At 43.4% G+C, this 14,496-nt stretch overlaps 1 protein-coding gene across 1 annotated transcript in view; it reads left to right on the forward strand.

Annotated features, from left to right (window-relative positions):
• Nucleotides 1-14,496, forward strand: part of kdrl (kinase insert domain receptor like) — a 60,084-nt gene that overhangs the window by 13,481 nt on the left and 32,107 nt on the right. The window contains exons 4-11 of the mRNA XM_035409395.1: nucleotides 2,269-2,396; nucleotides 4,463-4,622; nucleotides 5,112-5,248; nucleotides 5,510-5,705; nucleotides 5,947-6,067; nucleotides 6,453-6,622; nucleotides 8,195-8,351; nucleotides 11,710-11,836. Of these exons, the coding sequence (XP_035265286.1) occupies nucleotides 2,269-2,396; nucleotides 4,463-4,622; nucleotides 5,112-5,248; nucleotides 5,510-5,705; nucleotides 5,947-6,067; nucleotides 6,453-6,622; nucleotides 8,195-8,351; nucleotides 11,710-11,836 (1,196 nt within the window). The remainder of the gene's footprint in view (nucleotides 1-2,268; nucleotides 2,397-4,462; nucleotides 4,623-5,111; nucleotides 5,249-5,509; nucleotides 5,706-5,946; nucleotides 6,068-6,452; nucleotides 6,623-8,194; nucleotides 8,352-11,709; nucleotides 11,837-14,496) is intronic.

The raw sequence follows: 14,496 nt of genomic DNA on the forward strand, positions 1-14,496 counted from the left end.
TCCGTTAGCTATTTTAGTGGTGGGATTCAATTGTATTGTCCAGTCTATCTCTAACTAGGGGGCTGGGAGCTCAGTAGCCCAGCCTGACTACTTATAAAGTAATAAACCATAATGGAATGCGCAACACCATTGCCAATGGATGTGATTCTTATTCCGGGTCAATTTAACCTCACTTAGCTTGAGTGTGTAAAATATAGGCTTCCTATGGCATTTGCATTGTGATTAAATCAATGCTTGTTTTCACAACCCTTTTTGCCACACTAATACGGAGGTCTTTGCTTTATCTTATGCTCTTATGTTTTTTCTTTAGCTGTTTTTGTTTGCTTGTTTGTCAAGATTCTAGTGAAACAAAATCCGAGGGTGTTCCAACTGACCGGTACGCGGGCGAAAACCCAAAAATCCAATATCACTGAAGCCTTTGCCCCTTAAAAACTCGGGCTAGGCTGCGGTCAGTGAGCAATCTGATGTCTTCCTGTGCGATACACAACCTGGAAGTGGTCCTATCTTTAAACAACAAAAAAAAAAGAAAAGGAAAGACTAAAAGACGGTCTCCACCCCACACCTCCTTTACTCCATAACAAAGCCATTAATCAGTGACCTTGGCAAAGGCACGCTCCGTAATTGTAGACGTATGACTGCACGCGGAGCTGGCTTCATTTACGGGAGCTGTGGTGGGGGAAATGGCCGAAACGTGGCTGTCCTCTCACAGAGAGAGGAAGACATTCATTTGGCGCTGGCCTTCTTCTGGACTGGGGAAGGAGAGCATGATTGTATCGGAAGCCCTGGTCATTGACTATTATTTCCTGCTATGGCTTCTGTTGTTCCAGTTTCCCCTGAAGCTTGAAACATCACTCGCTCGCTCTCTCTCTCTCTGCCTTGCTTTTTTTTCTCTCTCTCTCTCTCTCTCTCTCTCTCTCTCTCTCACACACACATCTGAATGGATCGTATCTTCACTGACACCTGGTCATAACCGAACAGTAGAGAGGTTCTATGTTTTTTTTGTCAGCTTTTCCACTGGTATGCACGTGTTATGCTTTTTGTGCTCTGAAATAAATTAAATCAGTAGGTCCTGAAATTAATGAAACCAGTTAGTCCTGAAATGAGTGAAATCAGTAAGTCCTGAAATGAGGAAAATCGGTAAGCCCTGAAATTAGTGAAATCAGTAAGCCCTGAAATGAGTGAAATCAGTGATCTGGTGAAAGCGGCAGTGCCCTGTGCCTGACCTGCCTGTCCTGACTGGATGTTCCTGCGGCTCTCAGCCCCCGGTTCTCCATCCTGGGCCTGTGTCTGCTCCGTGGCTCTGTGACAGGCTGGTTAGCCGTGGGTGCCTAGTCTAAACAGCCACTCCTCAAACTCCATCCACATTGTTTTCTAGACTCCATCATTATTCAGTGTTTATTTTCCAAATCCTGCTCCCGCCATCGTCCCGCGAAGCCTCGGTATTTTCAAACGGGAACTCTGCGTCGGACACTTACAGTGGTATTTGTTTTAGCGCTGCTTTCCCACAGTGCCTCTGTGAAGTGAGCCGCCAGTCAATGGTGCAGTCGTTTCTGGGTGCCGGGTGAAAAGCGGATGGCAGTTTCATAGCTCCGTTACTGATTTGTTTCTTTATTTAATGCTGGGACAAGGCAGGGGACTGTTTGCATAGGGAGATTTAAATTTTCGTTTGGGTATTTCGTTTCAACCCCCCCCCCCCAACCCCCCATGGGGCTGGCCACTGCGGTTCGCATAGCTTCGGGCTGTGCGTTCAGGTTTTAAAAGAAAATACTCTACAAATTACATTTTTAAAAGGAGTGCTGGGGTCGATCATTCATCTGGGAGGCAGAGTGGGTCCTTTCCTCACAGACTCATCAAGACTCAAAGACTAATTGAAACTCACAAACCCATTGAGACTCACAGACTGTTTGAGACTCACAGACTCATTGAGAGTCGCAGGCTCATCGAGACCAACTCACTCACTCGCTGTATGGAGAGTAGGACACATTCGTCTTTTTCTGTTACATTTTACACTTGATGTCACAAAAGCGATTTTGCAAGATGCAGCTCTGACCTTTGTCAAAAGGGAGAGGGGAGGTGGCGTAAAAAGTGAGGCACTTGACTTCTGCTGTGACCCCAGAGGTCACGTTTTCTCAGCACTCCTAGGAGCTCTGACTGACACGCGCAATCTCAACAGTGTTGGACTTCCTCCCTAATTAATGGTTCTGTGTACTGTATATACATGCATGCATGCACGTCTTTTATCTGATTTATTATAATGTTTTTGGGCAGATGACAGACGGCCGTTTGTACACCAGCACAGCTCTAATCCGGACACCGTGATGGTGTTTGCCGATGATGACCACATCCTGATTCCCTGCAGGACCACGTCACCTGACTACCAGGTCATCCTGGAGGGGGTGAGCCATCTTCTTACTCTCATTTTCAGTGTCTTAATTATTCTTTCCCCCTGAAAGCTGAATTTTGCTTCTAAACCTCAGTGCGGTGACTAAGCCATGACAGAAATGAGCCACGGTTATTGCTCATATCAGAAGGTTTTCAGGAAGTTGTTAGAAGCACTCACATTCTTGGGAATTCCTCTTTTAAAAAAATCTGATGCAATATGAAAATGCAATTTAGAATGTTGAAATCCACTGGAACTGTTCATTTCAGCCTCGTGCTATGTGATTTGAAGCAAAAAAAAATCCTATTCACAATTTCATTCATTATTAATGACTGAATGTATGAGGTCCTAGTGTACATACAAATTAACAAAACTCAAACAACCAAACTGTCATTACAGTGACAAACTAAGGCCTGATTATAAGGCCGATTGAATGTATCAGGCCTTAGTGTGCATGCAATTAACAAACCAATAAACAACCAATTTGGCAGCGCAGTAGCAAACTAAGGCCTCTGTCTCTTTCCGCTGTAATGGGCGGCTCTGGTATGGTATCTGCTGTGGGAAATAACACAGACTGGCACTCAGGGACTGAGGGCGTCTCCCAGGTTCACACAGACCCTGGTCTCTGCTCACATCCCCAAGGAAAGAGACCAAAGGGGGGGGGGGGGTAGGCGGAGGGTGGCACGGTGTGCAGGAGGAGAAAATATGGCAGCGAGCGGAGTCATCCTGTCTGCTTCCGAAAGGAACGGGAAGCTGGACGGACATTCTTGTTTCTCTCGAAATAGAAGCCATCCGTCTAAAATTAAGCCTTCTGCTTTATTCATTATGTCCAGTGAATGCAGGTTTAAAAAAAAACAATGCGTGTATGATTAAGATCCAGTAAAAGGCGAACGGGGTTTCTCGGACAAGCGGTGAGGGGTTTCTCAACAGACTGCATCCATATATAACATCCATATGTAAACGAGATATGTCGTATGTCTTTTCCTCCTTACTGTCCCTCATCTTATTACACTAGGTGAAATCCATTGTTATGTAACAGCTGGAATGAACAGTGTGTCCTTTCTCTGACATGAAGGAGTTGCCACAAAAAGCTGCCACTTCAACAACAGGCTGCTGTGTGTGGCAGGGAGCTGATCTATAGCCCTCTCTCACAGCGCCTTGGCGTGGACAAACACTCCTTTTTTCAGATGGCACAGATAGCTGTGTGACCTTCCTGTCTCTGGGAGATCTATGGCATTTCTCCTTCCTGCTTCCTTCCCCGGTTCCTTTCCTGACATCGCATTTGGCCGTGGCACAAAACAACCGCGGGAGAACACGACAGCTCAGAAATCCGCCCTGCCGCATCACACTTAAATGGCTCGCCCTGTGTTATCTCCTCATCCATTCTCTCAGAAAACGACCCAGCCATGACTGGGGGTGGCGGGGGGGAAGGGACCCTGAGTGAAACAGTAGTTGATATAATGCAGATAGCTCTAGTGCTGCTCTGTGAGCGGTCTGTTCATAGTTCCAGCTTTGCGTCTGTTCACGGTGCTGTGTGTCATGGCTAAAATGAATTTTCAGCGCACGAGGGAGTATGGCTGAGTAAAGTGGCTGCGACTATATTTGTTATATTGTTAGGCTACAAAAAATATATTATGCCCCAGGGAAGGTAAAAAAAAATTATACAAGGCAAAGCTGCAAATATTCAGTTCCTTATTCTGCAGAAGGGGAGTCAGGCCACACAGAAAATATGTTGTATGTCCCTCAGAGGACCAGTCCCTCTGAACATTTATATAATTTATGTATACAGTAACCTAATTCCAAATAAGGTTATAATTTTCATTTTAATAAGAAATAACAAGTTACAGTTATTGTTACTGAGAAAGTGTTGGGCACACCCATGCCCCATCCACCTAGACTACAGTCACTAAGTCATCAGTTGCATTTTTAATTCTTATCAATTACAATTATGAATTACAATTATTTTTTATTACTTATTGTATTTGTGTGTGCGTGTGGCGATCTGTCCCCGTTCCGTTTCCCCGTTCGCGCAGAAAGCCACTTTTTGAAATGTGGGTCCTCACCCGTGTCCCCTGTGTCCAGGAGCCGCGAATGGTGGACAGCGTCAAAAAGGGGGCGGAGTGGGACCCGCAGGTCGGTTTCACGATTCCGTACGTCCGCCACACGCACTACAACTTTCTCCGCTGCGTCGCCATCGTCCACGGTCAGCGTGTATCGTCGCTCTACATCCCCGTAAAACTGAGTAAGTTCTTTTTCTTTCACCAAACAATATACACAATATACATTATGTACATTAATTCTAGAAAATTGATTGTACTTTCTAAATTTATTTTTAAGTATATATGACGTGTGTAATAGAATGAATGTCTAATATAATGCATAATATCATACAATTGCTATACATTTTTCATTTTGCGCCATACTGTGTATTTTCTTAATCATGTTCTGAAAAGGCAGTGGCTTTGTATTTTCTTATCTTATATGAAGTTTTATGTCATACTTATACATTTCTAATACATGCTATCTGTATATAATATTTCTGATGTATACAATTTACAATTATTTTATTTATAGCTCATTTTTTAGTATTGGCAGTGTGCTTTGGGGCCCTGTATTTGTGTATTGAATAGGTTAGCTGCATGTTTCAGTTTGTTTTGCTGGACTGTGTTATGCTTTGGGATTGGATTGGCCTGAGGATATTGAAAGTGTGCTGTGATTGGTTGCTGCACAGGCTCTGACCTTACCAATGTCAGGATCACACCGAAACGTGTCAAGCTGTTGGTTGGGGACACCCTCAACCTCACGTGCTCTGGACAAATCACCTTCAATGGAAAACCTGTATTCAATTGGACCTTCCCACAGAGAACTGTGAGTGCAGTATCGCCAGTCAGCACCATTTTTATGATTATGAACATCGGTGTTTTATCTCTAAGGACATTTCATATCTGTCTCTGCTGCTCTCAGTTAAATTCAGCACAGAACCAAGCTTGCTCTGCTCAGAATAAAGAATAGCTAGTTTTATACTTTCCAAAAGCATACTTCTTGCAAGCAGAACCAGAGGGGGGAGGGTATTGTTAACTAGCCATGTAGTGTAGTGATTGAAGTTGTTCATGGCGGTTTCCTCTTCAGTCGAATCGCGCTCATGAGTTGAAGCCCATGAGAGAGGAACCATCCTTGAACTTCATGAGTAGTAGCACCATGATCGTGAAGAACGTCACCATGGAGGACAGAGGCTGGTACAAGTGCACGGCGATGAACGTCCAGAAGAAGCATGGGGTGGTGAACATCCAGAAGAAGCATGCCTCAGCTAAAGTCATCATCTATGGTGAGTGTGTTCACTGAGCAACCGCCACAGTCCATTGAGCAAATGCCTTAGCGCAACACAGACAACTAGGAGCCCATTCCTTCTAATCCCCGATATCTTATCTCATTCACGGTTCACATACTTACATTCCCTGCTCATTAGGAATACCGATTCCTGTCTTTTGGCTAGCGTTCTCCTGAAAACTGACGCTTTTGTTTTTTCCTCTCTTCGTTTTCCTTTTGGGTTGCATGCTTAATTGCAGAGGATCCATTCCTCAACGTGTCCTACAGTGGGCGCAGAGTGATAACTGCCCTAGAGGGCAAACACCAGGTGACCATCGTACCCCGGGTCGTCGCACTTCCAGCACCAAATGTTGTCATGTGGTAAGACTGAGTTGGGAAATACACATCTCCAATACAGTACATATGTGAAGAGTAATAGTACAGTTAAGCAGTATACTCACCAATGTTCTGTTTTAGCAGACGCTAATGGACAGTAAGCCTTAGACAGGCACAGTGTATCACATCTGGAGTTCTTTTTCGATTCAAATCTTTCAGGAAATTAATTGAAATTCTATTCAACTGAAGATTGGCCATAATATTCTAGTCGTTCAATTCATTTCCTGTTTGACTGAATTGAAACGTAATCTCCAAATCTCTGCAGCTGAATCTCTGTGTATACAGCCGACATAATCCTACAAACGAATGTTGCTGCAATCACCGTGATTATTTTCAGCTTCCCCTGTGAAACTGTGCTTTCTTAACACAGGTACAAAGATGGCGATCCCATCAGGGAAAACTCAACTTTTTATGAACCGTCGGGTTTCATTCTCACCATTAAAGATGTAAAGCAGAAGGATGCTGGGATTTTCACCATTGTCCTGAGACACACAGGAAGAAACTTGCATACGTCTCTCAACTACACCTTAGTGGTCCAAGGTAGGCTGGGTTAATTCTAATTTCCCTCATCATTTAACATTTAACTTCTGGCAATTTATATCAAGCTATTAATTGATGTAATGTTTTCTTTGGAATGGGTGAAATGAAACCCAGAAGCAGTTGGTTGGGTACGTCGACAAACCAAGGGGCAAATTCAATTATGAAACAGCACAGCACAGCCCCCCAGTCTCCTCTGCCCCACTTTCCTGTGCAGCAGGTAGCTTCCATCAGAGGAATTTGTAGGGTTGTTGTTTCCAGAGCGGGACTGATGTAGCTGTGCAGCTGGTGTTCATCAGCGGGCCCCCTTTGAAGGAGCTGCCCTGTCTCCTCTCCTCAGTGCACGGTTGCCCCAGTCTACCCCCCCCCCCCCCCCCGGCCCCCACCACCCCCCTGGGCTCATTGGCCACCACCAATCACCCTCCCCCTCTCCATTCCTCTCCTGTCCTTTCTTCTCCCATCTTTTTTTTTTGCTCCCCCCCTCAACATCTCTCCCTCGTCAATCCATTTGTGTTCTTTCCTTTTCTATTTATTTCTTATTCTCTCCATCCCATCTCCAACTGTCTCTACATGTCCCCTTTTCACTCCCATTCTCTGCCTCCTCCTCCTCCTCCTCCTCACCTTTCAGTTGTTCTTTGCGATTTCTCAAATGTGTCCCATACCATTTAGCTGTTGGAGTCCCAGCAGCCTAAGGAACACAATTCATGGAGGAGCAATGGCACTGACACACTCAAACAACTGGATAATAAATGTGATAATAAAATAATATAACAAAAATAATAATAAAAGTGATCAATGCAAGTTTTAAGGTTGTAGTGACATGTTTGGTGGGGTATTGGAGGCAAAAAAAAATTCAAACTGTTGGCACCTAGCTGTGCGAGTGATGTTTCTGGCAAATCTACACGTGCCGACCAGATTATGCTCAGGTACTAATGAACAATGGAATGCCAATGCTCTCTGTCACGTTCTCCATAGATTTTTGGATTTTTTTTTCAGAATTAAGAAAGCTCCTCCTCCTCCCAGAACTTCCCACTCCATGTAAAAGTGATTTATGGTTCATTCATTGCCCTCACTCCTCACAACACGTTTTCATTGGAATGGAGTGGAACCCCAAAAACAAAAAACAACCAGAAACCAGAAATCTCAAGTCCCTGGTAACAATTAAGAAACCATTTTAAAGATCATTCATCAAGTACCTATTTGAAGTCCAGTTCGCTGTTCCATTATTTTTGGCGCGCTCTTTTTGCCCCGTTTTGAACTTTCCACAGCTCTCGTTTGTGAATGGTTGGGTCTGACAAAGTGAAGAAACTGCAGAGACAAACCGAAGCACACAACAGTTTTATTGATCCTCAGATGCAGGGTGACAGATTCAGAGCAGGGAATCTGTCTACTGCTGGCTACTGTGTCTCCTGCCACTGTTCTACTGACCTACAGAATAGCACACATCTGCTAATATCAGGTCTTAGGCCAATAAGCAAAATTGTGATTTTGGAATAAAATGGATTGAATATGATGTTACGGCAAAGTTGGCAACGGATGGTGTCTCACTGCCTTATGTTGCCTGTCTTTCCACAGTGAAGCCGGTGATCTCAGAGCAGGAAGTGGGCAGGGTGGACATGCAGCCTTGCCCGAAGGGTGGGGAGTGCCATCTCACCTGCACGGCCTTCGGGATTCCCACGCCCAACATCACCTGGGCGTGGCAGCCCTGTGACCCCAACCCCGCCCTCAAGCGGTGAGCTCGCCATCATCCCTCAAATCACAATCAAGGAGCAGCTTCAGACAGCGGCTGCCCATTTATTGTACAAAAATTATTACTGTACAAAAAACAAAATATAAGTAAAACATGTTATAAAATGTAGTACTTGGGTGAAAATATGTAGAGGAGGCATGTATTAGGAATATATGTGGAAAGTGAATTGTTAATATAAGGGTTAGGCTCACCCTCCAAGCAATACCACTATCAGTCTCTTGGTGAAAACTCTTAATTCCATTTGCAAAGGAATACCGTAACGCCCCCCCAGCAACCCTGTCCCCAACCCCACAAAACAAGAATTTAACCTAAAGTACAGTCTCCGACCATCACTTCCCAGGGTTTCCCATTAGAAGAGGAATTCATAGACTGGATTAGTCACCAAGGCTGTCGGCCCACAATGGGGAAAGCCAACTGGTCGCTCCATTTTGTGAAGAGAATGGGGGGGGGCACTCCCAGACTTCCTGTGCATTCTTGGTTGCTTGCGTAAGAGTGAACCGAGGGTGCAGAAGACCGCTCCCAATTGGAATCTACTTGTTCAATTGTTTTATCGCACTTTTCTCTCTCCACCTCTCATTGGCATGGATCAAGAGTGCAGCTGTTTCATTCTTCCAGGGCTTCTGTGCACCCTGGTTTTTCTTCCAATCAGTTATTCTGTCTTCATTTTCTAAACAGCTGTATAATGCTAGTTATCTCCTATATTGGACTACAGTAAAAAATAATAATAATAATAATAATGATAATTACCAAGTTTACATAAGTGCAGTTTGTTGCTGTAGTTCATGAACTTACAAAAAAATAAATGACTGGTAATTGGTATTGACAATTAAATGATCACAAGAACACTAAAGCATGAAATCCCGGGATGGATTTGCTCTCATTGCACATCCCTGATCTGATTGGTTAAATGGAGCTCCCCTACTCTCTACCAGTAGTGGGAGTCATCCTTTCCATTGTGCTTGGCTCTGCTGTATCAGGAATAATCCTGGCCTGTACACTCTGTCACATCTCTGCGAGGCTGGGATTTAGAGCTCCCATTCAGTTCTGCGGTTCCAGGACTTAAAATGAGCCAGTACAGATTGTGTCTGGCCCAAAAATGCGATGAATTCATAACAGAAATGCAGCCCCTGGCATAATCGCCAGGTTGCCGAAACTGGTCCTGTAGCTTTGGGCATGATATATTAGCATCCTGTTCAAAGAGCTTCTGGAAGAGCTGGAAAAACAGCTACAACAAATGGAGAATAGATTCGTTATGCGCTGACACAACCTGAACATTGCCAAAGGCCTGGCCCAGTCAAAAGCAGCAGGAGTCCTTTCAGTTCCAAGAGACACAATAGGCCATTACTGCAGAGTCATTAGTGAGGCTCACTGGAGGCCAATACAGGAGTAACGTTTTGAAGGTGGAATTGTACCCCTCAGGTGGTGGAACTGACAAGTATTTCCATTAATTGCCTGTAATGATTTGTTAAAGTTCCCTGGTTTTTCAAATGGTAGCAGAACCAAGTGCCAGTGAGCTCTAAAAACCTGATTATCAGGTCTGGCAGTGGAACCCAACAGTTCACAAATGGAGCTGTTGAGAATGCAGTTCATAAGCATATCAAACAATCAAGAAAACCCTGTCTGGTTTTGGGGGAGACACATTTGGCAGTGTTTGTTTCTTGCTGAATAGACTGTTCTCAAAGTACATGGGAATCTAATTTTGATCTGCAATGTGAATAGGGCAATGCTGAATAGAAATCAGTGCCTTTGGTTGAAGGAGAGAAGTGTTTAAGACTGGGGAGTGGGGACTGGGGGGGGGGGGGGGGGGGGCGGGTCAAGGAAGAGAGAGGTCATGGTGAAGTGAGGAGACGGACATATGAAGGGTTTTTATCTGCAGGATGAGGAGCGACCAGCAGTCCCTTGTTGACCCAGGGAGGTCTGAGGTTCAGCCTTATCTCCTCTGGCCAGAGCGAGAGGGGGGGTTTCCTCTACGAGGTGACGCATTTGCCTGGCCCTTCCTGACGGGTCTTGCAGTTTCCTCCTTCGCCTCTGTTCTCATCAGAGCGATTGTTCCTCTCGTTTCAAGCAACGCGGGCCCAGTTTTTTTGCTTCCTCTCACGGCCCCGGCAGCCCCCGGATGAGACACGCACGCCGGCACTCACACGCTTCGGTGGAACACGGAACGAGGGATATCGCACAAGCACACGGTGTGCTCAAAGTTTGCTCTTTAGCAGATGCCCTCGTCCCTATTGACTCGCTCAGCTTATATTTTATTTGCTCACTGAAGCGAGTCAACATTTTGCGCAACTGCAGCGCAGCGTCGAGGACTCGAACCCGGAACATCTGAGTTACAAACTCAGTTCCCCGACCCTGTTACACTACAGTGCCACTGGTACGGCTATATACACAGAGAGACCTATGAGCACAAGGGCGCTAATGCCCCCATGCAGAAGGAATGTTTGCGTTCCCCGGGATCCTCACACATTTCACACCGAATTGCGGACGCACGCTGGCCGAACTCTGCCTGTCGTGCGGCGGACGCTCCAGAGCCAGCAGCTGTCTGGATGGGCTTGCCAGGAGTCGGCCCCCGATGATTTTCTGAAATCCAAGGTCTCGGTGAAGCGAGCGTTCCACCCAGTTATTTTTGTAGTGAAAGGCTGTCACTTTGCCGGGCCTTTCTCTGAGAAAACAGGAATAAATTGTTTCGAAATAGCTGGGCTGATACTGTGCGTGGACGTTTCCTCATAACACATCCTGCCTGATTATTCAATAGCAAACAATTTATTTCTCTTTAGTTCCGTTTGCACTGATTAAGGATTGGAGCAGGTCAAGAGAACTACCATGCTGATGAAATTTGTCAGTGTTAAATAAAAAAAATTCTTGTTATTTTCCTGTTTGAATTGTGTAGATATCTTGCACAGAATCTTAGGATGTCTGCAGCATCCTAATTATGTTCTCAGAATTAATTTTTTAAAAAGCTGTTCCTGTATCTTCCCGTACTATAATTTCGTTTCCGACATATTAACTTAATTATAATTACTATTGTATTTATATTTTTAAATGTATTGCATAAATACAGCTTTTATAATTTAATAATTGAAAGTGTATATGGCATAGACATAATAATATAATAAGCCTCAAGCATTCTATATAATATATGTACTATATACTGTATGTACTATATAATATCATACATTACCATAGATCTTGTATACACTTACAATATTGTATATTTTATTGATATATTCATTCTCTATATATTTAAAATAAATCTTATTTATATTTATTTTTGGTATGGATTCCTCAGGTGTTCCATATGAGCCCACAGCAACTGTGTTACTTCTCTGTGTTTGTCTTGCAGGTGTATGAAATACACTTTACCAGAACCCATCCACTCTGATGGCGAACAAGGGAAAATGACAGAGCACAATCACAATGAGATTAAGCTCATCCAAACCAAATACGAGATTGTGAAAGGCCAAAATAAAGTAAGTGCCCCCATACTCATTCTCCTGTGTCACATGCTTACTGACATCATCTCCCTTCACTTGTGGATGACTCGCTGAATAGATGCTCATAAAATTTTCCGTAACCTTAAACATTGCTGCAGGACTTTTTCCTTAAAAGATTACTTCTTTTCAGCTAGACCTTTGGACCACTGCCTCTTTAAAAATGCACCCAGTGGAATCACAAGTTCTTTTCATTTGTTTCAGTTCTTGACCAGGATTTCAGATTACGTTTTTGCAAAAATTTACGGTTAATGTTAGAATGAATTAAGATATCCATCCCTCAAGTCGACTTTTTGATATACTCCTTCAGTAACTGTTGTTGTCGGAGATTTAAAAGTAATTTAATGGCAGGCAGACATATCTGTTGTAATTTGCTTTCGATTAAATGTAGGCTCCGGAATATAAATTACAGTGGCGGTCTGTGCCAGGAGTGTGTTTTTGGCTCACTGCTGGCCTACCCTCCTTGTGTGTAGGAAATATATACCCTAAACCTTCCTTCAATATAAAACAGAGGCCTGCGAATAAAGCAGCTGCTTCAATCTTAAGACTAAAGCTTTTGCGTTAACAGCTGTGAGACCATTTCAGTGAGAATAGCATGGACCTTACTATGGTTCTCATAAACAGCACAACGACAAAATGGCTTGGCCACACTTTGTAACTTCAGTGCTGTAAGTTCAAGTTCATTCACTCCACAACAAAGCTTGCTTGCAAAAAAACAGGAATTAACCTTTTATTGTCCTTGCAATGATGAGGGGTTGTGGTTTCAAGGAACATCCAGCTTAATTTTGCAGCATGTATATACTCAAATAACAAGCGATGTAGCCAAAACATATGACATATTGGTTCTGGTTTGGTTGCAGCACATGTTTTTGTCCACTTTGGTTTTGACGTTGTGAGGAGGCAAATTTGTGGCACTTTCAAACTGTTGTCACTACATTGCAAGCCAACGTTCCCTCAACATTGGAATGCCACACTATGCAATCATTCTAGACCTATAACACCCTGGCTGTGCAAACACATGCATTTTAAGTGTTTTCCTTTTGTAATAACATTGAGGAGCAGGCACTAGGTGACTCAGTGTGATTCCCTAAAATATTATCAGCGGCATATCCTGAAGATGATACAACCTGTCAGAACCTACATGAAATATCCAAATGGTAAATGGACTGCATTTATATTTTTTGTAATTGCTTTACAATTGATGCCTCTCATTCGCCAGAGCAGTTAGGGGTTAGGTGTCTTGCTCAAGGACACTTCGACACGCCCAGGCAGGGGTTTGAACCGGCAACCCTCCGACTGCCAGACAATCGCTCTTACCTCCTGAGCCATGTCGCCCCATACCCCAAATCATCCTGGATCTCAAAATTAATCTCACAGAAAATAATCTCAAAGCAAATGCTCTGGCAGTTGTGTCCTGCAAGCCCTTAGATAATAAGAAAAGCCCTTAAATAACATTTACTGGACCATTTCTGAGTATGTGCTGAGAAAAAAAAACTTCCTTATTGTACTTGTCCCTTTCATTTGCATGAAAAAAACAGTATGATCAACCAAATGTGGCGAAGTTCATCTGTGCTGAATCATCCAGATGCATAATTTCCAAAGCAGTATTCAGTAACTCAATGAATTTCTAACAGGCACCATTGGCAAATTGGAGCATTCATGTAGCCTCAAATAGCCTGTCCTTGACTCTTTGGCTCCCTATTTATTGGTTTTCAGTCTTTTTCTAAAAAAGCATTGTGATGTAGCTGATCAGTCAGTTACCAACTGGATGGCTATGCCTGAATTTAACTGGCAAGCAAGGTTAATAAAATATATACTATAAACTGTAGAAATATTGTGAGAGTCCTTGCAGTTGAAATGTTAAAACAGAGGCAATCTAGCTAAAATGGCCCAAGGTGGGTTTGTTTATCCAGTAAGCCAATGATTTACTACAGTGTTATTACTGTTGTTACCTCTTGTATTTTCACGAATAGCAGCTGGTTTTGTTGTATGTATTGCTCTTAAATATTAACAACAGCGTTAACGTGATGAATATAAAGTAGCCCTACTTGTTAAAATATTTCCCAAACTAAGATGTAATCTTGTGGACGTTGAATCAGCCAATCATGTCCTTTTTAAAATCTTGCCACGGAAAACGCCAGTTTATTTAATGCTCTGCCATGCTACAGCTACTGTGCTTACAGGAGGTGCTATTGAGCAATGGTGTGAGGATTGTTCTATTAGGTGAAGGTTAGGTGAAGCTATGGTCAATAACTGCACCATGGCAATACATCAGTGCATGAAACTCCCAGTCACAGTTGCATGCTCTGGATTGAGTCTAGCCACTTGAATAGGAAACATCACTGCATGTGCTTAGCTAAACAAGTCACTCTGGAGACCAGTCCTTTGATAAGTCATAGGTGCATGGTATAGAAAAGCAAATACTTTCTACGGGCTCTATTTACCCCCAAAAGAACAACTCTAGATGCCTGTAACACCAGTACTTAATAAAATGAAGTTAAACTCTGCAAGACCTTCAACATGCGATACCACTTTATATACCTCTAATCTTACCACAGGAAAGTCTGCATAGTATTATTCAGCATTCAGCTAGGCCCTAGTTTGTATCCACTGACCATTTCATGTCACTGGTAACTCAA

Source organism: Anguilla anguilla, chromosome 3 (genome assembly GCF_013347855.1).
Source record: "Anguilla anguilla isolate fAngAng1 chromosome 3, fAngAng1.pri, whole genome shotgun sequence".
Lineage (NCBI taxonomy): Eukaryota > Metazoa > Chordata > Actinopteri > Anguilliformes > Anguillidae > Anguilla > Anguilla anguilla.